The 25,833-nt window shown below is 40.1% G+C and overlaps 4 protein-coding genes across 5 annotated transcripts in view; all 4 read right to left on the reverse strand.

Moving 5' to 3' along the window:
* Positions 1–186: 186 nt before the first annotated feature.
* rrm2b (ribonucleotide reductase M2 b) lies at positions 187–6,800 on the reverse strand. Its single transcript, XM_076105800.1, has 9 exons — positions 6,629–6,800; positions 3,694–3,843; positions 3,271–3,387; positions 2,972–3,105; positions 2,465–2,559; positions 1,927–2,060; positions 1,470–1,574; positions 1,195–1,308; positions 187–898 (listed from the first exon to the last, which is right to left on the reverse strand). The coding sequence occupies exons 1-9, from the start codon at positions 6,674–6,676 to the stop codon at positions 746–748; spliced, it is 1,050 nt and encodes a 349-aa protein (XP_075961915.1). The 5' UTR covers positions 6,677–6,800; the 3' UTR covers positions 187–745.
* A 182-nt stretch (positions 6,801–6,982) lies between these two features.
* LOC142965081 (nuclear transport factor 2-like) lies at positions 6,983–12,216 on the reverse strand. The gene is made up of 5 exons (XM_076105801.1): positions 10,720–12,216; positions 8,257–8,377; positions 7,790–7,861; positions 7,492–7,590; positions 6,983–7,281 (listed from the first exon to the last, which is right to left on the reverse strand). The coding sequence occupies exons 1-5, from the start codon at positions 10,734–10,736 to the stop codon at positions 7,165–7,167; spliced, it is 426 nt and encodes a 141-aa protein (XP_075961916.1). The 5' UTR covers positions 10,737–12,216; the 3' UTR covers positions 6,983–7,164.
* Positions 12,217–13,838: 1,622 nt separating this feature from the next.
* bloc1s4 (biogenesis of lysosomal organelles complex-1, subunit 4, cappuccino) lies at positions 13,839–17,274 on the reverse strand. Its single transcript, XM_076106221.1, has 5 exons — positions 16,906–17,274; positions 15,786–15,857; positions 15,571–15,672; positions 14,964–15,098; positions 13,839–14,823 (listed from the first exon to the last, which is right to left on the reverse strand). Exons 1-5 carry the CDS (start codon positions 17,221–17,223, stop codon positions 14,725–14,727), a joined length of 726 nt encoding a protein of 241 aa, XP_075962336.1. The 5' UTR covers positions 17,224–17,274; the 3' UTR covers positions 13,839–14,724.
* Positions 17,275–19,331: 2,057 nt separating this feature from the next.
* The window catches only part of pard6gb (par-6 family cell polarity regulator gamma b), a 29,358-nt gene continuing 22,856 nt past the window's right edge, over positions 19,332–25,833 (reverse strand). The window contains exon 3 of one of the 2 annotated variants that reach the window (XM_076106251.1): positions 19,332–20,951. In XM_076106251.1, coding sequence (XP_075962366.1) covers positions 19,879–20,951 — 1,073 coding nt within the window. In that variant the 3' untranslated portion in view covers positions 19,332–19,878. Of the gene's footprint in view, positions 20,955–25,833 lie in introns of both variants that reach the window. The other variant, XM_076106250.1, reaches the window with a different exon arrangement.

Consider the following 25,833-nt stretch of genomic DNA (forward strand, 5'->3'; position numbering starts at 1 on the left):
AGTCTATAAACCACTGATTTCTTCTTACAGGTTGAAAGTCCACAATATCAGCCAGTTTCGTGGATTAAACCAGACCTAAACCGTGTAATCACACCGTGTTTATAACTGACATAAGTCACCAACGTTTGTAAATAAAGCTGCTGCATGAACATGGCTGCATGATGCAATAATTCATCACAAATACTATTTAATTACGATAAAAACATTTTTAATGTACATACAAAATGACAAAACAATCCATTGCCAGAACTGCAGACTTGATAAAAGATATTAAAGTGGCAATCCTATTTAAAAATTCTATTTGAGATTTTTCTATTTGTTGTGTGTGTACAATACAATTAAACAGAACAGCATTTTTCAATCACCATTTTGTGTATAACATAGACATGTATTTAAATAATCTTTGAGATTGCCACTTCAAATATAACAATTGGGTACAGAAGAATCAAGATATTTATATTGTGTTTTAAAACTTGTGTTTTATGTTATTTACATATCTGCATTTAACGGTAAAAAGAAAAACAGCCATGAGAAGGGCTTGAAGGATCCATTTGTTTACTCCGTTTCACTTTGCAAACTGTATTGGCTCCAGGTTTAGTTCTCAATCCCTTTAAAAGCTTTAACCTGTCATCCATTCATTTGTCCATTGTAATACTGTGATAGTATTGAAAAGAGACTTTTGTCAGTAACTGCTCAAAGTAAATGAATGGATACAAATATTGCGGAACAGTATGTCGTCTCCATTTCAGAAGTCTGCATCCAGAGTGAATTCACAGTCTTCCATGCTCGACATCACCCCAAATCTCTGATACTCTGCTACTCGTTTCTCAAAGAAGTTGGTTTTCCCCTCGAGTGAAATGGACTCCATGAAGTCAAATGGATTTTCCGCTTGGTATACCTTTGATTCGAGAAGAAAAGATTACTTACATTTCACACCATTACAAACAGCAAACATAAAATACAATTCATTTACACAACTATTATTTAAGTTATTAAATTACATTTATTTTGTCAGAAATGATGTAAAGCATTTGTCATTATGGTCATTTTTGCAAAGCTCTAGATTTTATAGTGGGACTTCAATTCTTCTCAACCCAGCGGTCTTCTGCGTTAACATAACAGCTACCGCAGTATAAAGGGGTTCAATGAGTAATGACCATTCTGCTTTCATTATTTCTATTATATGATAATTACCTTTGCCAGTCCGAGGTCAGCGAGAAGCCGGTCGGCCACAAACTCAATGTACTGCTTCATCAGACAACAGTTGATTCCTATGAGATCCACTGGCAAGGCCTCTGTCAAAAACTCCTGCAACAACGAACAAGACGTGTTTGTGAACAGAACTGGTGGGAGTTATCAAGATTTTGGTCTATTGCAATGGGAGTCGATGTAAACAAAGTAAAATAACCATTCAAAAATGTATAATGTGTGGAGTTAAGCATATTCCCTCCATATTCCCTCCAGCTCACCTGCTCAATGCTAACAGCTTTGGTGATGATGTCCTTCACCCTGTCCTCTGATGGTTTATACACCAGGTAGCTGTACAGCAGGCAGGCAAAGGTACAGTGCAGGCCCTAGGAAACATCAATATACATGTCAGAGTTTAAAAAAAAACACAGCCTAACCCTCTACACAGGTGTATCAAACAAAAGTGTCCCAACATAATAGCTACCTTAGTGTTACGCAAGAGCAATGAGTTTCTAGATATGGTGTATTATCTAATGTGCTGCAGGATGTCATGGATAACTTAAACTTCCCCCGTGAACTGGCTCTGATTTCTGATTTGTAGCCAGAGATCCAATTTAAGTCCTAATCCCCGTTTTGCACACCACTGTAATTTATTCCAGCTGCAGTCAAAACTGTTGGTCCTTTTGACAGATTAAACTACGTGTTTTGTTTTTTTTTTTGTTTGTGAATTCATCTCACCTCATCCCTGCTAATCAGCTCGTTGGAGTAGGTAAGGCCGGGCATTAATCCTCTCTTCTTGAGCCAATAGATGGCAGCGAATGAGCCAGAGAAGAAGATGCCCTCCACTGCCGCAAAAGCCACAATCCGCTCCCCTGAGTGCAAAAAGTGTCAAAACGACTATTAGTAACAGATGATGGAAGGCTCCTCTGGGTGAGAGTTTCCCATCATTATGTGATTTCAAATATGTTTGGATGTTGTATCTCTGCACATGTTCTTTTGGTTACTATCACTTCAGGTAATTGGCACAGGGGTGTGGTTTCACTTTATGAATCTGCTCACTTGGATGGTGGGATACAGACAGAGATGGTGAGCTAGGCTCCGATATTTTCTGTTGACCGTCCAGTACAGTTACTGCTTATAATTCCTTTTGTTTTAAGAATTGACATAAAACGCATCTGGACTTGGTATGGATTGTTTGAACGCTGCACACAGTTAAGAGCCTACTTAGCCTCTTAACAGGTTTTTCATTTATAGTAGTAGCTACAATCTTCCTCACCAAATGTGGATTTGCTGTCATTTATCCAATGGAGGGCCCAGTCTGCTTTTCGTCTCACACAAGGCATCGTCTGAATGGCATTGAATAAATAGTCCCTGAAACACACAATTAATACAAAATGACTCTTTAGCTATAGACACATATCACCAGCATAACAAATACAGTGGCCTGACTAGGAAAAGTACTGACTGTTGCCTTTTTGCTTTATTGAGACCACACAGTGAATTGAATTTGAACGTGTAAAACAAAATACATATTGTAAAACAATAAAACATGGAGTTCAAATACTTTTTATGAATAGCCTGTTGATGAAGTGGCCATGAAATTGTTGCCTTCCTCGTCTGTAGGTACATTGAATCTTCATCAAATTAGTTATATAGGGAGAACTTGTCCGAGTATGGTTCTGCACTTGCTCTAAAGGCACCGAGGAACGCAATCTTTAGCATCTAACCAGTGCCACTGAGCATCAGAAGGGAGGACTTGACCAACGAGAGAAGAAAAACTAACCTCTCTTTCAGTTCCCTGATATAAGTGTTGATGAGCATGCTGTACATCTCTGAATGAACAGCTTCTATGAGGATCTGAAAGCTGTAGAACGAGCGAGCTTCAGGGACCTGAACCTCCTGATAGAACCTCTGCACCTGTCAGATGAGACGGAAACATCAATACGAAAAAAGACTTTTACCCCGGCACATTATTCTATTATAAACCATCATCTGATCTCAATCCATTAGTGGCTGTGTTCCTTCTCTTTTATTGCACACAATCTCCAAAAACATCTGTTACAGCCGAGTGAAATCCCTCACCAGGTTCTCATTGACGATGCCGTCACTTGCAGCAAAGAAGGCTAGGATATGGGAGATGAAGTGTTTCTCCTCAGGTTTCAAACCATCCCAGTGTGGCAAGTCTTTGGTCAGATCAACCTGAAAGACAACATCAACAGTACACAGGCCTGTCTCATAGATTGTTCAGGTTGGTGAGGTGGATGACTCCGTGTTTATTTTAGTTTTTGTGGAGGGCAGCAACATGTATAGTACTTTTGTGGGAATAATCTTTTTTGTTACTTCATTAGTATTTATTTGACCTCAAATAGAATGAAACTGTTAAGTTAAGTATTTTTGTGTTGTGTTCTAATCGAGGTACATTTGGACAGTAAAACTTCCCCTTTAAACTAACTGAATAAACACTAAAATGACCATATTTCCTGGTGCAGAATAGCTGGTACCCACCTCCTCCACCGTCCAGAACGAGGCCTGTGCCTGCTTGTACATCTTCCAGATCTCGGGGTACTGGATGGGGAACACGACGAACCGTCTGGGGTTCTCCCGGAGCAGAGGTTCCTGCTCTTTCTCGGACACATTTGGGGAGTCTGGGTCTTTCTACAAAGAGCCACAACACAGTATACGTAAACATCATTTCACCTCACATCATTGGTATTTTATCATGTGTCTCAACGGATTTTTTCCTTCAATTGTATTAAAAAGTAAACATCCAAAACAAAGGACATGCCAAATATAAGTTCGTATTTATTTAGATAACTAACGTTAATTATAATTGCTGGCGTTTCTATTTCGTCACTTTATATCAACTGCTTAACCCAATTTAACATCATTATTATTGTAACAGATTGTCTCATGTTTGTTGTTCGGGTGTTGACTGTTGATATGTCCCTTGAGGGTCGCCGTAGCAAAGGGGCAACTCCCACCTCGGGCTAAAGAAAAAACAATAAGAGAGTAGCCGTGGGCTGATACACAATCTAATCTCCCGACTCCAGTTCTTACGGTATGATAAGTGCAATACACGAACCCAAGACGCTCGGTTACATTATTATTTATTTTTTTCTCAACTGCGTCACGTCGTCACTGAGGGTTAGGTAAAGTTAGAAAGATATTGACAGATTCGGACTTCCCGGTTCAATAAATCGTTAACGAAACGTTGCTAAAATACAAACGATACCTCACTGTAACCGTAGTGAGGTAGACAACAAGCTACAACCTTAATTTAATTAAAACGGGTTCCTCCGAGCTGGACAATCGGCATTGGTCTCAATGAGCGGCCGGTGTGCGAGATTAACTGGTTTTGAATTAACTTGTAATGTGGGAGCGCCTGAGGCAGATGTGTGGTAGGAGTGGCATTTCAGGACCCACGTAGAATAAACAGGAAATAAATATTTCGATCGTTTCGCCTCTGTCTTTCACGTAGTTTCTACGGTTTCTTTTGATAGAATATAAACGGAACACTTTGCTGGAAAATGTACTACTCGTTCGCGAGGCTGTGGTTGAGATTCCGAGGACACATAATGAGGACCAGAGTGAATGACAAAGTTGGTGGTAGGTGTCGGTGCCTATTTATTGAAAATAATAATCAATAGCTTTACTGTTGATAAGTGTAGCATGACCAAAATCACTTCACACATCAATGGGCTCCTCCTTGTTGTACTACAACTGCTATTTTGAAAAAATAAAAAGAGAGAGTCTATGGAGTATTGTCAAGAGGAAGATGAGAGACATCAGACCCAACAATGCAGATGAGCTGTAGGCCCCTATCAAAGCAACCTGGGCTTCCATAACACCTCAGCAGGGCCACAGGCTCATCGCCACCGTGCCACGGCGCATTGATGCAGTAATTCATGTCAAAGGAGCCCCGACCAAGTGTTGAGTGCATACTGTATATGGACATACTTTTCAGTAGACCAACATTTCTGTATTAAAAATCGTTTTTTAATTGGTCTTATGTAATATTCTAATTTTGTGAGATACTGAATTTGGGGTTTTCATTAGCTGTAAGCCATAATCATCAAAATGAAAAGAAACAAACGCATGAAATATATCACCTTGTGTGTAATGAATCTATATAATATATGGGTTTCACTTTTTTGAATTGAATTACTGAAATAAATTAACTTTTCGATGATATTCTAATTCATTGAGATGCACCTGTATGTTAAATAGAAACATGCACTAAAGAGAATATTATGCTGCAGTTTTTAGACACTAAAAAACATCCATGTCAGAGGCACAAAACATAAAAGCATGCAGAGTATGTGAAATACATAAATCAGTCAGACACAGCTAAACAACAATAAAAGACAAGCATGCAGGTAGATGAGGGTCGACCGGCAATTTCAAGACAGACAGACGAGGGAAAGTTCAACTCGGACAGAGAAGCAGTTACATTCTAGTGCTGACAGAGTTGGGTACTAACTAACCATTTCTTTAATTGAGCTTTAAATTAACTGTATGTTTGTAGTTCTCTAATGGTTACTGGTGTGACCAAATCACTGATACTTTAATGTCACTTGGAATCGTCACCAGAAAGATAATTTGACAGCACCTGTCAAAAGTGATTTTGGTCACACTACACTATAACAGTAAAGTTATTGAATATTATTTTCAATAAATATTCACTAAAATTAATCTAAATCATATTTTTTTCAAAATAGCAGTTGTAGTACAAGGAGGAGCCCATTGATGCGTGAAGTGATTTTGGGCATGCTACACTTATCAACAGTAAAGCTATTGATTATTATTTTCAATAAATATTCACTAAAATTAATCTAAATCATATTTTTTTTCAAAATAGCAGTTGTAGTACAAGGAGGAGCCCATTGATGTGTGAAGTGATTTTGGTTACATTACATTGCATGACAGTGAAGCTATTGAATATTGTTGTAGTAGGTATTTTCCGCATTGCACTTTGTAGACGGTCCCTGCGCACTCGTCTCGCAGCCGGCCGCTCATTGAGACCAATGCCGATTGTCCAGCTCGGAGGAACCCGTAAGGCGGCCCGTTTTAATTAAATTAAGGTTGTAGCTTGTCGTCTACCTCACTACGGTTACAGGGAGGTATCGTTTGTATTTTAGCAACGTTTCGTTAACGATTTATTGAACCGGGAAGTCCGAATCTGTCAATATCTTTCTAACTTTACCTAAGTGTCACGGTTTTAGGCTAGCTAGCTTAACGTCACGTGAGCAGACAAGGCCACATTTAAAACAGCTCAAATGTTTGTTATTTATCTGTACTAACTTAAAACTCATGTAACGTTAAGTTAGTTAAGTCTTTACCTTAAAGCTAACATGCCTCCATGTAAGTTAACTCGTTATGTCGCCAGACGTTACGTATCCTCTACAATCCACAGTGACGTTAGTGTACTGAAGCTGCTTACCGACTCTTGAAGGTCATCAGATCGTAAATCTAAATTAATCACGTCCATTTCCTGAGGAGAAGTCTTAAGTCATTCGGTGTTGAGAATTCGTTTCTTCCAGCTTGTAGTCCGTCTCATGTCATTGTGTGTGTGTGAGTGCAGCTGTAGCTTTGTCGGTTAAACCCTTTAAACCACACAGGAGTTGCAGCGCCTCTAGTGCTCATACACTGCCATAAAAACCTCATAATCTAACGTTACATAGTAAAATGGTAGAAGTCCCCCTCATGACTAAACTACACTCTGCTGACACCCACTCATCATACTGCAGTCTTTGTCATGAACAAAAGGAGTAAAACAAGAAAATACAGCCAGAAGTTCAGACTGAAATCCTTTTATTGGACAGGAATGCAATTTGACATATTTAATACAATTAGCATGCTTATTGTAAACACGGAGGAACTATTGCATATAATCCCTTGTATTTTCAATGACAGCTTAACCATTGTATGAATTCTGTGCCGGATTTCAATGTGTGTTAACCAATAAAAATCTGATCGCTACGATGGTATGTTGTGTATCCCCAACCGGAACACGTCATTTGTGCAGACCCATGTGGGTGGCATGCTCTTCAGCATAAAGACCTGATGAAAGGCCATTGGTGGATCATCGTCTACCTGTTGCAGAAGAAGTATCCGTTCGCACAATGATTACTTAAATTGTGATGTAAGCTAAAGCAAAAATGTACTATACATACATCACAGGGTTTATTTACAAAAATGATTTTATCATACATGCAATATTCAAAGTAAAAATGTTTTGAGACAATTAGCAATGACAGCCAGTTGATAACCAGACTGAGTTTGTGCTAAAAGGTTCCAGCTTACCTTCAACTGTCCAAACACCATGATGAAGATAGAACTGTCTATAGTGGGTTGGAAGTCTTGTTCTGTGATAATGTGCTTAATAGACTTAAATGGCAAACTCTGTGGATTGGAAACAATAGCATTTATTAATAAAATGTACCATCACACACACACACACACACACACACACACACACACACACACACACACACACACGTAAATGGCTCTGCTACTTTATTCTGTTACTACTAACCTGTAGTACTTTAAACAAAAACAAAAAAAATTGATAAATATAAACAGAGTAAGAAGAGATACTTACTGCTAATTTGCCAGAAATGGCTTCTTTCCCCGGAAAAACTGAACCCTCCCACGTCAAACAGGCATCAGCACTCTAAGAAAAAAGCATGTTAACATTAAGTAACATTATGCAGAGGGGTCGCTCACATCTAAAAAAAACACTGAAGGCACGTGACCAAAAACAAGACGGCAATGTTGATAGAAATAAAAAAGGTCCACACACTGTGGCTCCCTGATGTGCAATATATCAGTACATCCACGAGTGAGGTTTCAAGCTAATGCAGTCCTTTATTTACATTAAATACATGCACACAAATATAAATATATATATATAAATAAAATACACATATATATTTTTACCATGAATGTTGTTTTTACAAAAGTAACTTCAACTGTGGTTATCAAGTGTGATGAAATTTGGTTCGTTAGTGTTGACACCACATGCTGAAGTATATCAAAAATCATTAAATGGACACTGAAAACACTTACATATAGGTTACCCAGAGTTGTCCTGTTGGTATTGTCAAACTGGTTATAATATTCTTGGACAAAGCTCTCTCCAATCTTTTGCCATATTTCTTTCTCGCAGGCCATTTGTGAAGCTTTGGATCTGTGAAAGAGAAGAGTCTCGTCAAAGTTGCAGTAGGCTGAACTCATGTCGACACAACATCGGGGAAGGAAGCATAGGGATCGGATTAACTATTATTATTATTAATTTGTGGGGAGCAGACTGTGAGACGATCATCAAGATAAGAGAGCAACTGGTGTAAAAGCACCGCCTACTGACCAACATAAGCTCGGTACGTGGATCGTTGGATAACGTTACACAAATACGAAGAAGTTAAAAGTCATAATCTAGATTAAAAGAAACAGTTTAAACTGCTAAAAGAAAAAAAAATTATACATGGGTGTAATCCGTTTAATTAATGTGTTGGTTAGATGTCTTCTTATGGCATGCATGGCAATTTCTTTGCCTTATTCTGGACCCCGGCGGTGTGAAACAGACTTTGGGAGGTTCAAAACTTCATTCATAACGTTGACATTCAAACTTGAAAAAGATTAGGCTACATCAATAGTATTAAACTATTTGTAGACATGTAATTATAGTATGATCAACTCATGCTCCAGATGGGACGGTGATATTATAAGCCTATTAATTTACGCATTCACACAGTCTGCAATATTTTTGTCAGCTGTCCTTTCTGTATTTATCAGTTTAAACTGAGTTTAACTTCATAGTATTTGTCTAATACTAGCATTCCCTTAGTTGGTAAAATATGTCACTCTACTGACCTCTCCATTTGGTGATTGATCATATGCGGCAAACACCGACCCTTTTATGTGGCCGCGCTCATAACCAGATTGAGAAACCTTTGGTTGATTTACCGAGTTGATAACCACCTAAGTGGGATCACTGAGCACGATCACGGTTAACAGCGTTAGTTTAGCGAGATAAGAGAAAGACATCATGGGTACGTTGAACACCCTTTGTAGTATTGGGCTCGAGGCTCCATCGTGGCTGTTGTTGCTGCTGTTTAAAAAGAATGCACAACTGTTTTTGTTTTCCATGTGTAGCAAATGGGCTGCAACTGTATTTTGTATGCAACCCCGTGTTACAGAAGGAAAAGAGTTATCCTTGAATCCTAGTTACACAATCATGGCTTTGCTGATGATAGAGCAAAGCTCAGACTAAAGTCTTGGCCCAATTTAATAGGAGGCATTCATAAAAGAGAGCCAGAAAAACCAAACCTCATAGTCTCATATGACCCTACATATAGCACTCTACGACTCTATATAAGACCAACACAACTCTATGTGTATTTTGTCACATTTACTTTCAATTGCGTTGAACACAAACATCAGAAAATGAGGAAATTAATACAAAACTGTGGGATGATGAGAAACTGTATGAGAGATTTGGACAGAGGTGGTGGTGATGGTGGTCCCAGGACTTGAGAATAGGCTCGTTGGAGTTGCTCTACACCAGGGGTGCCCAAACTTTTTTCAAAGAGGGCCAGATTTGATAATGTGAAAATGCCCAAGGGCCAACAGTCCCTGCTGACATTATTTTAAACAATACAAGTAGCCTATACATACGTTGTTATTTAATCATTTTATTTTCAATGACAGCAAATAGCAATGTAACCAAATGTAAGCAGCTATAATAACTATTTTAAAGTGATTAGTGACTCGTCTAAAACATTTCAAAAAGGAATAACTTCAATAGAATCATTCTGATACAATGTAACTTCTTTACATTCTATTAGAATGTAAAGAAGCTACAGTGTTGCCTTTTCTTTTCTTTTCTTCCCACAAGAACGTAATTTTGTCAGGTTGATAAAAAAAAGTCACTTTACTTCCTGACATTGTTATTTTACCACAGGGGTGTCCAAACTTTTTTCAAAGAGGGCCAGATTTGATAATGTGAAAATGCCCAAGGGTCAACAGTCCCTGCTGACATTATTTTAAACAATACAAGTAGCCTATACATACATTGTTATTTAATCATTTTATTTTCAATGACAGCAAATAGCAATGTAACCAAATGTAAGCATTCATGTGTGAACACATCTCAACAACTATTCTGCCTTTCTTTCACATCTTGAACGTCAGATAACACAAAGAACAAGCCATCTAAAGGCTAATTACATAGAAACCGATCAATGTTCTCACCTCAAGACAATCTTAAATATGACTTAGTGAGGGTAATGAAAAGTTGTCTCACATTTAAGTTCAACACACATGAAACAGGCTAACGAAACAAATCAAGTTGTCTCTTAGTATCTGATGATAGCTCTTCAGTGTTACGAGCCAGGCAAACATTAGCAAACTCGGTCTTCTTCTCGGGGCAAATATGTTTTCTGCTATTTTCACAACACAGTCTTTGATAAACTCACCTTCCGTAAAAGGTTTGTCATGTTTAGCAATTACCATGGCCACTTGGTAGCTTACTTTGATGATGTTTTCATGTGAAAAGGACCGCTGCTGTGAGGCCAAGTTATCTTGGAGTTGCTTCACTTTTCTAGCTCGGTCGCTCTCTGATAGCTTGTTGTAGCATTAGCATGTTTGGTCTCGTAGTGTCTCTTTACATTATATTCCTTAAACAAGGCAACAGTCTCATGACTAATTAGGCAGACACAGTTGTTTCGGTTTTCGGTGAAAAAAATATTGCGATCTCCACCTCTCCTGGAAGCCGCGGCCCTCATTATCGACTTTCCTTTTTTTACTTGCCGTAACATGACAGTTCAAGGGTCAGAGCCAATTTCAAACAGCCAGACAGTTACAGAGTGGTGCTGCCACCATGAGGTAAAAAGAGGAATTGCATGTTGAATTTGTATGATTTATTCATTCCGTTTTGACTGTGCTGGCGGGCCATAAATAATGCATTTTAAGACAGAAGGTGCGGGCCATATAAAATCTGACCTCGGGCCGTGATAGTCCGCGGGCCGGACTTTGGACATGCCTGCTCTACACCGACTGCATGACCCAATGCATGATGGGAAATGCCTGGCTGCCTCCGGATCAAAGAGCTGATTGGCTCTTAGATTTGACAACAAACATCACGTTTTGTAGAAAATCCTAACTTTCTGTGTAATTGTAATAATTCATGCTCGATTGTTGGCTATTAGTCGCATGTTGTGCGACGAAGGTTTAATCTAAAAACATATATTGTGTGATTGATGATAATAATAATAAAGCTTATTTATAAAACATATCTAAACGAGCAGCAAAGTGTTTCACAGGCAGACATAAAAAGAACAAAAGATAACATACAATGCAGATACACGCATTTCCACATAAATACATATTTACAAACATGAATAAATCCGAACGAAGTCTGCAAACTACAAGTGGCCTACAGATCTAACAGGAAGTCACTGTTTCTGTGACTTCCTGTTTATTCTTTGAAGGCGGCTGAAAACTGTCCGACTTCACAACAGTTTCAACGCCCCCTGCTGCCTATTCCTGCAATCGTCTACTTCACAGGCGAGGCGCAGTTCATCGCGAACGAACCTAGTTAGTCAGATCAAACCTCAACTTGAACACAAAGTGGTTCGACATATAAGTTAGTTACATTTATATGAGCCGTCCTTCCTGCTGAGGGATATAGCTGCGGATAAACATCAGGAGAAACGTTTGACCTTCTTTAACATATATTTCTTCATCGTTTGCAACGATACAACTGTTCAGAACAACGGGCGCTCGATAAAGATTAGAAACAGATTACCGGGATAGCTTGAGACTTTAGGGGTTTAGTTACTACAGCCACTGTCAAACTAAAAACTAACCCCAAAAAACGTGTCCACTGTTGAGCATGGCGAGCCAGACAGCCGCAGTTAGAAGTAAATCATGGCTAACGTTAGCGCACAGATCTGAGATTCTATCTTCGTTGTACTCGTCTCAACAAAAACATGTTATCACAACTTGTTGTCGGGGAGCTTTACTTAAACAGTATTTTTTTTACCGTGTCCGTAAATTTCAGTTTACTTTTTCAATCCGCTGCATGAAGATGGATCCAATCGAGGCTGCTGGAGTTCCCGCTTCCTCTCCTTGTTTCCAGCTTATTGGCGGACTACAAACCAGCGTTTAAACTGCATGGCGCCACCTACTGTACCGGAGTGTGTAGCGACATGACTTTATGACAATTGTTAAGATAAAATAAAATAAGATAATCCTTTATTAGTCCCGCAGCGGGGAAATTTACAGGATTACAGCAGCATACAGAATATTACAAACAAGAGGCATAGTAAAAAAAAAACAAGATCAAAACAAGTATTATAAATAAGTAAATAAATAAATAACAGTAAAGTAAAAAAGTAAAAAGATCCACAATAAATAAAATACTATATATACAGATAAAATAATTGTTTGTATTGCACAGTGTATTTATACTGCACAGATTTTTTATATATACACAATATGATTGTTATTTCAACACAATCATATTGTTATTATTCTAAATTAAAAGGAAAAAAAGACTTCATAAAGAAGTTATATTCTGGATATTAAACCCGTTCCATTCAAAAATGTAAATAAAACCCTTTTAACCTGAACTTGTTTGTCCCCTGTCTCTAACAGTCCTTTGATGCTCTTCCTAAAGCGACCACACTGCCCTTCAGTCTTTCTCTTTCCAACATCTTCTTTTCTACATTTACTTCCATCACTTCTCACTCTGACTGACGTCTGAATTTTGTTATAATTTCTACCCTTATTGTCAGTAATCCAAATGTCCTGCCACGATGTCATTATTTCGTGCTGTATTAGGCCTACTGATTTTGCTTCTGACCTCCCAAAACAAATTTCTACAATATCATTTTTGTTTAATGCGCTTTTGGCAAGTTTCTCTGCAACATCCCTTCCCTCTATTCCAACATGAGCCGGTACCCAACAGAAATGCACATCTATTACTAAATGTTATAAGTTCAGTATTATAAACTTCAGTTAAAAGATCGTCTCGTACGGTTTGCCCGGATTGTATACTTTGTATTGCAGCTGCAGAATCTGAACATGTAACTACTTTCATTGGTTTAACCTCCTCCACCCACTGAAGACTGAGGATAACTGCTGTCAGTTCTGCTGAGTACACTAATTCTTTTAACAATTCCTTTGTTGGATTCCACCAGCAATGCATTGATGGTTGTGGTTTTGACTGCTCCCAAACTAAGTCTTATGGCTCTGTATTGTAGTCAAATTTTTCGAGATTGCTTTTTGCTGCTGCTTCGTACATCATGCAACCATAATCCATAAAGGTTCTCATCAAAGCCCTGAATAAATGTAGTAATGCTTCTTTGTCAGCTCCCCATTCCACCTTCCTCGGAGATATGACAAACCGATGATGTCGATTACAGCTGACCAATGAAGGCCAAGTCTAATTTATATTGTTGGTCTGTAAGGAGCTTTTCCTCCCCGATTTGTCCCATCTCCAACAAGCTCAACGCCCCGAGCCTGATACGGATGGTTGGATATTAGGGCCGTCAATCCCAGGAAAGGAGGCGGGATTTGTATGCAGACTAAAAGCAAATCTGCCTGAAAAACTGAACTCAGGGCTCAAAGAATCAAACCATTTAAACTTGTCTCAAATTAGTCTTTTATTAGTCTGGTTATTAAAAAACACATACCAAACTTAACATCTTTATTCCTAACTATTTTGGCAAACAAAGAATCAAATAACTCACAGGTATCGCCTCCCATGAACGAGATCCAAGCAACCTCCAGTTATTGTTAGAAAACTCCATCGAGGCTCCAAGCCTGGCCCAAACTTTCATCATGAACTATACACCAACAACTCAACTATAGTGTGCTTTTATTGAAAAGGTGCTATCAAATATGTAGCCCCATGTCAATGAGGCAACTGTCATCCACAGCCAGTAACTCAGGCTAACAACAAAGCAAATATTATGAAAATGGGAGACATTATATGCTGAACTGGATGAGGTCCATATTGCTCGGGGAGAGTGATGAGACATTAGAAATACAGATGAATTCATTAATTAACAGCGTGCACGTTTTTACAAACACCAGTAACAGGAATGTAATTTATAAAAAAAACAAAGCTGGGTTAATTCTTTATGCAATACATCTTAAGATCTTCACAAATACTTCTGTTGTGCCTTGTTTACGCCATCATATTGGCAAGTGGGATGACTTTGTCCTCCTGGCTCGTCACAAATCGGACATCTGACGTCGTTGACAGAGATAGGACCCATTTAGGCACTTTTAAAATCATTTTGCTACAGTTCAGTGCTCTTACTGCCAGGAAAATGACACTCAAAAAAATGCAGTCTTCCCACACTCCACTTCCAGTGACGTGCTCAGAAAAGGCTGCTATTGCTTCGTTTGAGGCCGCCGCACCAAAAGATCCTCTTGCAATGGATGGCAGTAAAAGTTGTCTCTACAAGTTTCACCCAACAGGCCTCTGAGGTTAGAACCACGTGATGTGTTGAATGTTTTAGCGCGTCACTGCTCTGGCTGGGATGTGAAATAATCGTCCGTCTGGAACACGCTGGGGATCTCTTGACGCTGATGTGGTGCTGGTCTCCTTGGGCTGGCCGGTTTCTGTGTAGTGAAGAGACAAGAAATTAATCCTAATTATCCAATAGCACTGCCTGGAGTAGATTTTAAATGTTTATTGGAAAAGGGACCCTGTTTCACACCATAGTCCACTGGTTATTTCAACTACATAAAGGCACGCTCACGTTTAAGAAGCCCGGTACACTCATTGTGCGGAGGATCTTCTTGAAAGCACCCGGAAGTGTTCCTAGGTCTCCCTCTGCCTGCGTGACCTGCTCCTCCATTGCATTGACGTTGGCCCCCACCATCTTCACAAAGGCCTGCAGACACACCAGAATAATATTAATATATCAAAAACCTGATCAAACGGAGATTATGCGCATCATTATTCGTGATAAAAACTGCATTGAAGACAATTCAACATCACACCGACATAAATTGAAAAGTTCCACAAGCCCATGCAGGCATTTGAATACATTTTTCACAATCTTAAAAAAAGTTTAACTTTAATTTGATCTTTTTTAAAAATAGTAGGCAGATTAGCAAACTCGTAAAATACATTTGAAATAACTGAATTTAAAAAAAAGAATGAACAGAATCCAATACTAAAAATAATAATACAATAAATTGAGAAATATTACATTGCCGGAACATTTTTGTGACCATTTTTTGTGAATGTAACAAAGAAGACTTTAGACGATGAATGAAAGTGTATGAAAACACCAACCTAAATGTTTTTGTAGTATTGTTAAGCTAGTATTCAATCTTGCAAAAATGAAAAGCATCACTTACCTCTAACTTATCAATTCTTCTGTATATTTGTCTCATTTCATCCGACTTCTGCTGGATTTGAGGTAGGTTTTCATTCACTATCTGGGAGGTGTCATTACGGATCTAAAGGGAAAAAAAAACACAAAAAGGATGTGAGAAACAAATATGCATATTAATAAAAATGAGATGCAATGCATTCATAAGATTTATCAGTGTAATAGCCTGACTTGGCTTACCATATCCAGCATTCCAACAAACTCATCTACTCTCGTCAGCATTTCTTCCAAGCTCTTGTCCAAGCACATTATCTAGAGGAGAAATCATGAAAAAGAAAAGTCACGAAAACTATGTAGAAACCATAGCTACTTTAAATACACAAAATGAACTGAGTCAGCTTATGTGACAGTTTCTGTGCACTTCAACACCAGTTCCACACACACCAGTTACAGCTGGAATTCAATAAAAAGCCTTTAAATTGAGACCACAGGGCCAAAACAAGGTATCACGCATTTCCAGTTATTGACAACTCAGGAGTGACAGCAATGTGGTCAGTCTACAAAAACGAGACAACCGTCTCCTTAAGCTGAAGACATGCACTTTTTGGTGTTGACATTGTCATCAACCGACTGTCAGTTCGGCAATTCATGTTCATCTTAATTAGTTTTATTTGAACGTCACATGACTTGGACTCAAGTAAGTCGGTCTTGAGTCATGACTCCAATTTCTCGTGACTTCACTTTTGACTTGTAAGTCCTTAAACAAAGTGTATCAAATCTGCTTTTTCCTACAAAACTGATAAACTTTAAATCAGTCTGACAGCATCCAATCACACCGTGTTACCAGGAGGAAAACATGATAGCACATATTATTACATTCAAACGGGAAGACTTTACTGTGCATTCAACCAAAAAAGGGAGGAAAACATCCATCTGAGGGAGATAACACGATGACATCATCTGGGTTACTTCTTTTTAATCTTTGACAGCTCGCTCCAGCAGAACATAGTCGACCTCTCTAGTTTCACAGACTGAGTAGTACTGAACTTCATGGAGTACTCCTTTAAACTCCCCCTAATGTTGTCTAGTTTAAGAGTAGAAAATACAAACTTTAGACCTGGACTTCACAGTTTTGACTAAAGACTTAACCCAACACTTATTTGAGAGACACTGACTCTGTCCCATCTCTGTCATGAAGTCTCCACATCCCAGCAACCAATCATGTTCAGTCGTTGGTCCATACCTGCACCGCTAGTTACCTGCAGCACTCAATTAGCCAAGTATACACACTGCAGCAATATAAGTGTGTGCTACATTAACGTTACATCGTAAACAAGAAGCTAACCATGAGCACACATACCTCTTCTCCAGCCGTCGCCTTGATGTAGGAGGAGTAGCTGAGGGCGGTGTGTCTCAGGACCTCGTCGTCCTGCTCCGGGTACTGCTGGTCGGGTGTCCCGGGCTCCGCTGCCTCGCTGAGACTCGGGCTTTGAGGAATACCGTTGGCGGCTGCGCCAAAGCTGGGGCTCTGCGACACGGTGCCGCTGCTGAGGATTTCGCTCACCATGGACAAGCTGCTCGCACTTTGCGACACGATGCCGCTGTCCCGACTTATCTCAGCGCTGGACTCCTCCAGGGGAGACAGAAGGCCCACCCTGTCAACCCGATGATGGTCCATATCGCCTCGTCTTTCTGATCAACTGCCGTGTTTCGCCCTGTCAACTGACTGGATCACGTGTGTTGCTCGGCCGATGGTGACTCGTAAGGGTCAAAACAGTGCAGCGCGAACAAAGCAGAAGCAAATTTTTACTCTTGGTCCCGATTTCATATAAATATTCGATAAATGTATTGATTGAAGTCAAAGCAAATACAAAGCACAAACCCTAAAGCAAATGAAACACAGAACGATAATCATTAACACTGTGGTATACATCTGCAGTTGGGATGTGTTATTTAAAAAAAATGGTTCGAAGCAAAGTCTTGATCTGAAAAAATGGTCATATCAATGATAAAATGCAGACGTCAGTATTTTGTGACTGATTTTCATTGCCTGTATTGTACATTTCATGACATGCTATGATGCAGTCTCGGCCAGCAGATGGCAGTCAGAATTACTGCATGGAAATGGACTGCTTGCAGAGACATTAACTATGGCATTGGTTATAAGAAAGTTTGTCACACCTTTCAACATACTAATTGTCAAATAGAATTGAACCGTTTATTTGGAGAGAAGATGCAGCAATGAATCCCCCTTCAAAATAAAATACACATTTGAACATGGTCAGGTGATCCCATTTGAGTATTTTTTGCACATCAAATTTGGAATTTCCTTATTTTTGATGTTCTTTTAAAATGTAATCTTTAACACGACTTTGTCAGCTTTAATCATTCTACACTTGATACTCAAATTGCCAGCTGACCACCTGTGTCACATGTGAGCACAGCATAGTTATTCTTTCACTCATCAGTGCTAAAACTATTTCAATTGAGAAGGACCTACTGCATGTGCATGTCTTCTGCTATTTACTTTTATATTTTATATGTAGGTTTCCCATGATTTAAACTTTCTGTTAAAGACACTGATAGCAAAGACTGACAGTTAAGACATCCAGGATTTGTGGTCAACCAATACACTGAAATCGGCTGCTGATTGGTTTTGCAGACTACAGCCAAAGCAGGCCAGTTGGTGTCAATGATCTGTTAGCTGTTTGAGCAGTGGGGCATCTTAAGTACACGCAGCAGACAAACATTCATTAGCAGAGAGGTGAAAGGCGTTTGCTGCTGCTAGCGGGCCTCTGACCGAGGACAAAGCTACTGCATGTCCATGTTCAATAGCTGGGATTATGATTTACAAGACTGAATGCGTCTGAAAAAAGGAAGTCAATCTTTTAATATTCTGTCTTCACCATGTGATGTATAGAGCACATTATTTCGTGATGGAACTTGACCTATGAATCCCACCCAACCTAACTACTGCCTTCAACAGGCATGAACATGCAACAAACTGCAGATTTACATTACAGGAATAAGGAATGAAAAGTGCTCTAAAGTTCAACTTTGAACAGTCGTATTATCAAAAATAAGCGTTTTGTGTAGTTTGTTGTAGTCACTGAAATGAAAATATCTTTACACGTTTACTGTAAAACGGTGATAACGCTACTAGTAATTTCCAGAAAAAGTCACACCCCTTTAAGACATGTTTTGTGGTTTATGCATTCCTCGTATATAGACGCTGCTGTCATAATGATTTGCTTTGTTGACTGTCAGCAGTGAGTCTGGAGAAAAGCCTCTGACTTTAGTTTCTGAGGGGCTTATACGACACAAAACTTGACGTGTGTTGTTTTGACGCTAAAATCCTGACAAGCTGGAAATATCTCAGGATGCAACTTTGTCTTTGCATTTCCTTTAAACCCGCATCTCCTGTATGTTTAGTAGACAAAGCGTTTCTTTGCTACAAATGTTTGATGAAACAAATCAAATTATAGCAAATGTATGCACCCACAACTAAGTGACAAAGTGAGGATATTAAGGAAGGTGTTAATCTAAGAATAATTGAATCACAGAAACTTTCATGTCTTAAACTTTAAACCTTTTAAACTTTGTTTTTTCTTTCATTATATATCACTGAATCTGTTCAGTCTTCAAAAACTAAGAAAATTGTAGTTTTAACGGTAAAAGAAACCACTATAGCTCTAGCACTTGATGGCTATGAAGTTGTTGGACCTCCAAAATTAAACCATCATCCATAAATGTAACTGCTGAACCAAACATCACATTTCTAGCTCGCAGACTTAGAATAATTTATTGGAACAGATACAAGGATTTGATCACATTCATCAATGCATAAAAGAACAATTAAAAAAAAAAGATCATACTCTAAACAGCATTTATCAGAATATAAGAAATATAGATTTACTCTTTAAAAACATCCATAAGCCACCCCAAGTTGGTCCCAGTAATAAGAATGAAAAGGATCTTAATAAAAGTGGTCACTAACAACAGATATTAGGCTGTAGGCACATTCAGAATTCTACTATACAGTGGACTCGCCTAAAAACAGTTATTTGTTCTGATGCTTACGACATACATACGTACAAATCCTTTGATTTCAGACAAAGACAACCTTAAAAAATACAGGAAATATATACAATACATTTTCCTTGTTTCCTGGCTTGTAACTTCCAATTATCAATGATCTCGTAAAAACAAACAGAAGTCACAAAATGAGTATCTGACAAAACCCACTAAAGCTCATATTTATCCGGCCTGGTATTCCAGTTTAAGTCTCTGAGCAGTTGGGATGTTTCTGTCTCTGTGTGTGTGTTTATAAGCATTATAGGGTAATGACGGTGCCGTCCTCCTCCACCCCCCCCCTGGGCAGTGCGAGGCTGTGTCGTGGGTCTGTTTTCAGGGAGCTGAGGATTTTGTGCAGGCTGCCGTTGCTGTGGCGGAGGGCTGGGTTGCTGCTGTGATGCGGAGGCTGTACTTGGTGATGGCGGTGCTGGGACTGCTGGTGCTGAAGGTTCAGGTCTCTGTGGAGCTGGTAGCTGAGGCTGCTGTGGTGATGGTGGTGGTGGTGGTAGGACCCTCCGTTGAGGCTCGGCTGGGAGTGAAAGGAGGCAGTGGAGACCACCGATAAAGGACGTGTGGGCGGGCTTGGAGGTGCCGCTGGGCCTGAAGCTGTTGTCGGTGTCTGTTGGTGCGTGCGAGACGCACTGGACGCCAGGGAAGCGTTGGACCTCTGAGACGGCCGCTTGATGCTGCTCTCAATGACAATATCGGTCTCTTCGTCACTCTCCAGATCGTCTTGGTAACCATGTGCTCCAGAGGACATCGCCCCCACAGAGGCCACCGACAAACTCGGGTAACCCGTCGATCCGCTGCTGTCAGACGACTGGCCTGAACTCCCCGAGATCCTGCTGCTGCGGACCACATTGTTGCGCTGGTTCACCGGCTTGACCGTCACGATCAGGTTGTGGCTGTTGGCAATCATCATATCCGTTACCTGATCTAAGGACTTCCCAGTCACTTCAATGCCGTTAACCTCCAGCACCTCGTCGTTAACCGCCAGCAGCCCGGTGCTTTCAGCCAACCCTCCAGGCACCATGCGAGATATGAAGATGCCGGGGACTTTCTCGAGCCCGTGTGGGGTCACGCGCACGCTGGTTCCGTCTCGGATGTAAAAGCCCAGGGGTTTGTCCGAGCCGTGACGATACAGTCGGACACGGCGGTGCGACTCCGGTAGGATGTCCACATCAATGATGGAGGAGACGGGCCGGAAGTCCTGCGGCATGCCGATGCGGATGTGTGGCCGCTTGCGGTTGATGTCATTATTGCGCAGTGCGACGACAACCGCCTTCTTCTTACGAGTTATCGTGTTGGTGCCGTAGTTGGCATAGTCGACCTCTTCTGTAAAAAAGGGAGACAGAGAAGCAAAAAGTGTAAGAAATTAAGTTTCATCATTGTTAATATGCAGGCAACACAAATTGAAAACATTCTTCCTTCCATGTGTACAGATGTTAAAGGAAACAAGGGAAAATCTAAACACCATAAAAGGCACAAAAAGATTGAGAGGCGGATCTGGAAAATTAAAACAAACTGACAACAGAAAAGTTTCCATCCTGGAACTAGAAAACATGTGCATGAGTCTTTGCCTACATCTTTAAATCAAACCGCCTGCTTTACACATTCAACAACCTTTGATCAAACTATGCACAGATGTGTTTGAAAATAACTTTTCTGCGAAAGACCTGCTAATCATTTATATGGATTGTATTCCATGTGTGGCTTAGCACAGTCGTCATTACTGATGCCAAAAACAAGGCCTGAGTTATTGCTGGTTTACTCCACAAGCGAGTCAAACCTATGTATGAAAAATGACATGCGAGCATGTGAACTGGATTCACATAAGGCTAATAGTAAGACTCTCTCTCTCTCTCTCTCTCTCTCTCTCTGTCTGTGCGCATATTCGTATAAAACGCTGAGTGTGCAGAGCATTCCTGCCTGTGCTGACAGAGGGGACCCACCCCTTTGCTACCAGGCAGCAGCTGTAGAGATCTCCGGTGTGCATTTCTACACAGGCACATACATGCATTACCTATCCTCAGTACAAACAAGGAAGTAAAGAGACCCCAAAGGATATACAACAACGTGGAAAGAATGAGCTGCGAGGGAAGATCAGCGTGTTAATCTCAGTTAAAGCACGATGTTTCCAACCACAGATTTAGAGCAATCAATAAAACAATGAAATCCCTTATAGAGGAATTACTTCTTCAGAACAACATAGCCGCTGCCAAACATGCTCACGGACTTGCTTAGATAAAATAAGAGGAGGATTGAGGCTTTGCAAGAGTGGAATGAACAATATACTTGAGAAAAAAAAAATGCCTGAATGCATTTATTGAGTTATAGTTCTGATAAAGACATGATAGCGAGAAATGATACAGAGCATGCTCCATGACAGAAAGAAAAATAACTTGTTTGCTCTCTAATCTTAAATTCTCAGGCGGACAGGAAATCTGGACACAGCAAAGCCTGATGTGAAAGGAAGTGAGGGTCCCCAGGCGGGAGCATCGGCTCCTGTACTTCCATGGCAACGGCGAGGAGTCATCTTTTACCCTGCTGTTTGGGACACCTGCTTTCCGAAATTATTATGGGCAAGCACGTTGAAATTTTTGGCCCCGTCTTCAAAGTACACCGTGGAAGGTGAGAACCCTGAATATGGAGTCTCTGAGCAGAGCCAGCTGGCCAGTCGACCCTTCGGCCTCAGAGGAGTGTGGACGTCTGCCATACACCTCCCTGAGCAATGCCGACTCATCATTAATGCAAGTTTCCTTCCCCCCACCGTCACCTCTTGCTCCTCCTGTGCAAGAATGTTGAGTAAGCAGCATGTTTTACTGCCATGAGAGGAGAAGCAGCTTTTGTTTGTGTCAGCAGTGTCACGGACAACAGTACACATGGGGAATGGGTGATGACTACATTGGGGGGTAAATAAGAATGATAAATGAGTGTTAGTGATAAAGTAGATTGACGTCTCTTGGCACAGGATGAAATAATGTTAAGTGCTCACAGAGTCGAGCCAAACTGCCTTGCCAAAACTGCGTTATACTAGATAAAGAAAAGGCCGTATCTTATCAACTTTTGCTGCGTTCAAATTTAAAAAAAAGTCCCTTTTCAATATGCCATTTTAAAAGCAACCAATCTGAATATCATCAAACTTAAAGTGCATGGTATTCTTAGTTTTCTGGACATGTGTTGGCAAAAGCTGATTTGATTGAATCCAGACAAATAATTTGCTTCAGGGCTGGAATTTCTGCCACAAGTGCAAGTCTCCCTGATGGGAACCATGTTGAAGGGGATCGCTGCAGAGTCTCATTACAGGTCTCTGGTGCAACACCCTCCACCTTCCACACCTCAGTCTGAAACCACATGGCACACCACATCACCAGCGTCTTTAGTAGGACAGAAATGTGTACAACTATAAGCATGCTTTCTGGTTATAATGTCTCACAGCTGTTCTGCATAATCCCATAAGAAGCCCATGTTGGCATAATTCGTTTAAAGAAACCCACAGATGCAAAGACATGGGGTGTGTTCGATATGTCCTGGGGCACTAGCTGAAGAGGAAAGATTGAAGTAACGCTGAGCAGGGGTTAAAGCTGGGTGTACACCGACTCATTTTAAAGGGTCTATGTCTAAATGATGTTTCACTGATGTCCTTTATTGTTCAGCAATGTAACTAACAACAATTTCAAATACAAAAAAAAAAACCCACATCTCTCCCCTCTATTTCTGTTTCTAAGTAGGTAAGACCAGCAACTCAAAAGGGAAACATAGTGAGCAGAAAACTAGCCCAGTGTAAACCAACCCATACACAGGTGTTGACTTTGTAACGACAGTGGTTTACCTCACTAAGAAGTCAATTAAAGTATCATGCTTGATGTATGAGTCTATGTAATTACCAAACATCCAGAAATGTCAATGCGAACCAAGTATGTACAAGGAAGGGTTTTTAACAACAATGAAAACTGACGCAGGTGAAGCAGTCAGTTGAAATTCTCACATTCAGCAAACCCTGAATTCACTACAGGAAAGCGGAAACACACAGTATTTACCTTTTAAGTGCACCAGAGCTGGAAGAAACAGTTGATTAATCAAAAAGTCTGTCGACAGAAAATTGGTCTGCAACTATTTTGGTTATCAATTAATCGTTTAAGCCTTTTTTCAGTCAAAACACATTCTCTGGTTCCAGCTTGGCAAATGTAAGAATTGTTGCGTTGCTTTATCTTTAATTGCAGTAATAATTTTATAATAATTACAAAATAAACTAATTGAGATGTTATATAATTTATAATTGTTAGTTTCAGCCATTAAGTGCACTAAACCTTCCATCACTGAAGCTACAGCAACTTACCCTGGTAAGAAAAAAAACACTGGAGCATCATGGGGTTGCAGTATTTGGAGAAGCTGCACAAATTAATATGTCCAGTCATAAACCCAGACTGTGGCAGCAAAAACCCTGTCTGTCTGCAGGGCTGGGGTATTATATTCAGGATGAGTGCATTCATCAAAACAAAATGGGGTTTTCCATAGCAAAGTTAAACATTATGTTCTCTGCTACTAAAGAAAAGAAAACCCTGCAGAACACACTCCATAGTAGAAATTCTGTGTATGTTTTATTGTAAACTTATCGGCATGTGCTTCAACTACTGTACTGTGTAGTTTTAACTGAATGTGACTGCAGTCAAAGATGAAGGCAGAAAATTACTCTCTTTAAATTACACATAAAAAAAATACTTTCTCATAAAGGTCACTGATTACTTCAAAGAAGCTAAGGATGAACTATCAGGTGTCACAGCTTTCTAGTCCTAACTTGATCCTGCGGTGTGGGAGTCGCAGAGGCGCACGCACACACACACACACACAGCTAAACTAACTCTGCACGTTCCAGCTGATCACACAGGTTATCGTAACCACTCCTGACAAACATAATCCCTGCTACACTGAAGCATGATGGGTAAGTCCGTTAATCAAAGACCATCGGGTGACTCCCAGGCATCTGCAGACTAAACAGCACCTCAGATCAAAGCCTGTTAGAAAAGCTTGGTGCTTTTTTCACAATGCTATTTAACAACACATGTTATTTACTGACCAGAGTGTGGAATATGAAATTTAGTCGACGCACAATCTACGAACGCACAGAGCATGCATGCACATACCAGCTGTTTGTATTTACCCTAAACTTCCGTTAGTTTGAAACGTAAGGTTCCGCCAGCCAAGAACAGCCAATAGTGAAGCTAAATGCTGACAGGGAGGGAAAAAAACATTCATTCACTTAAACAACATTTAACATCTGTGGTAAAGAGTATCAGTGAGAGTAATTCGAGAGCTCCGACACAGCTGGATGGATAACAAAAAAAAGGTCAGAATTTTACAGAGGGATTTCCAAATTGCCCTGCTTTCTAGCATTGTAAACCTCAACTTTGTCATGCCATACTGGCATAAAGTAATCATGAAAAGGTGTTTAATTTAGGAATACTGGAGCTGAAAACCACATGATGCTAAAACTCTGACCCACAACAGGTCAGGAGAAAGAGGTCAGAGGTGGAAAGACAGCTTCTGGGTGACTCCTACATTCTGCTCCCTGCTGATGTGTGTGGCAGGGTGTATGATTCTGCATGTGTGTGTGTGAGTGAGTGTATGACACTCAAGGAATGTGGTGGAAAACGTAGTTGGGGATATCTCCGAACAGGTTGAAGACCTGCATGACTTCTCAAGAAAGACGTGGTCTGCTTTGAACCAAAGCAACCGGCCATTTGAAGCTTGCCATGATGCCGTTTTTAGTAATGTGGTCCATCACTGGCATATTGCTAATCTTTTTTCACAGCCATACTAAATGAGAACTACCGGACATCATCATCTAAATAGGTCCTGAATTATATATGTCTTGTTGTAATGCTGCAATGGGGGACAGAAAAACAGCCCAATTAGAAGCCAGTTAAGTAGTTGGCATCTGGCTCTCTGTTGCGATTGAATGCCTCATGCTGTTGTTGGAAAAAGAAGAGAAATAGTCAGTTTCCCTGCCGCTAGTTAACCAAAGCTGTGAAGAGAAAGCCCTTTAAAGTCCTACTGCTTTTTCCACCATCTCCCATAAAAGACAGCAGTCTAAAGAGTTTTATGATCAACCATTAAGCTCTGTGCACACTTGTTCCTGGCAGGTCTTCTTACATTCACTACCGACTCGGCACGACACGATGGAAATTAACCAAAAGAAAAACACACTTCTACT

The sequence above is a fragment of the Anarhichas minor genome, unplaced genomic scaffold (genome assembly GCF_050575085.1).
Source record: "Anarhichas minor isolate MPS153535 unplaced genomic scaffold, ASM5057508v1 ptg000033l, whole genome shotgun sequence".
NCBI lineage: Eukaryota > Metazoa > Chordata > Actinopteri > Perciformes > Anarhichadidae > Anarhichas > Anarhichas minor.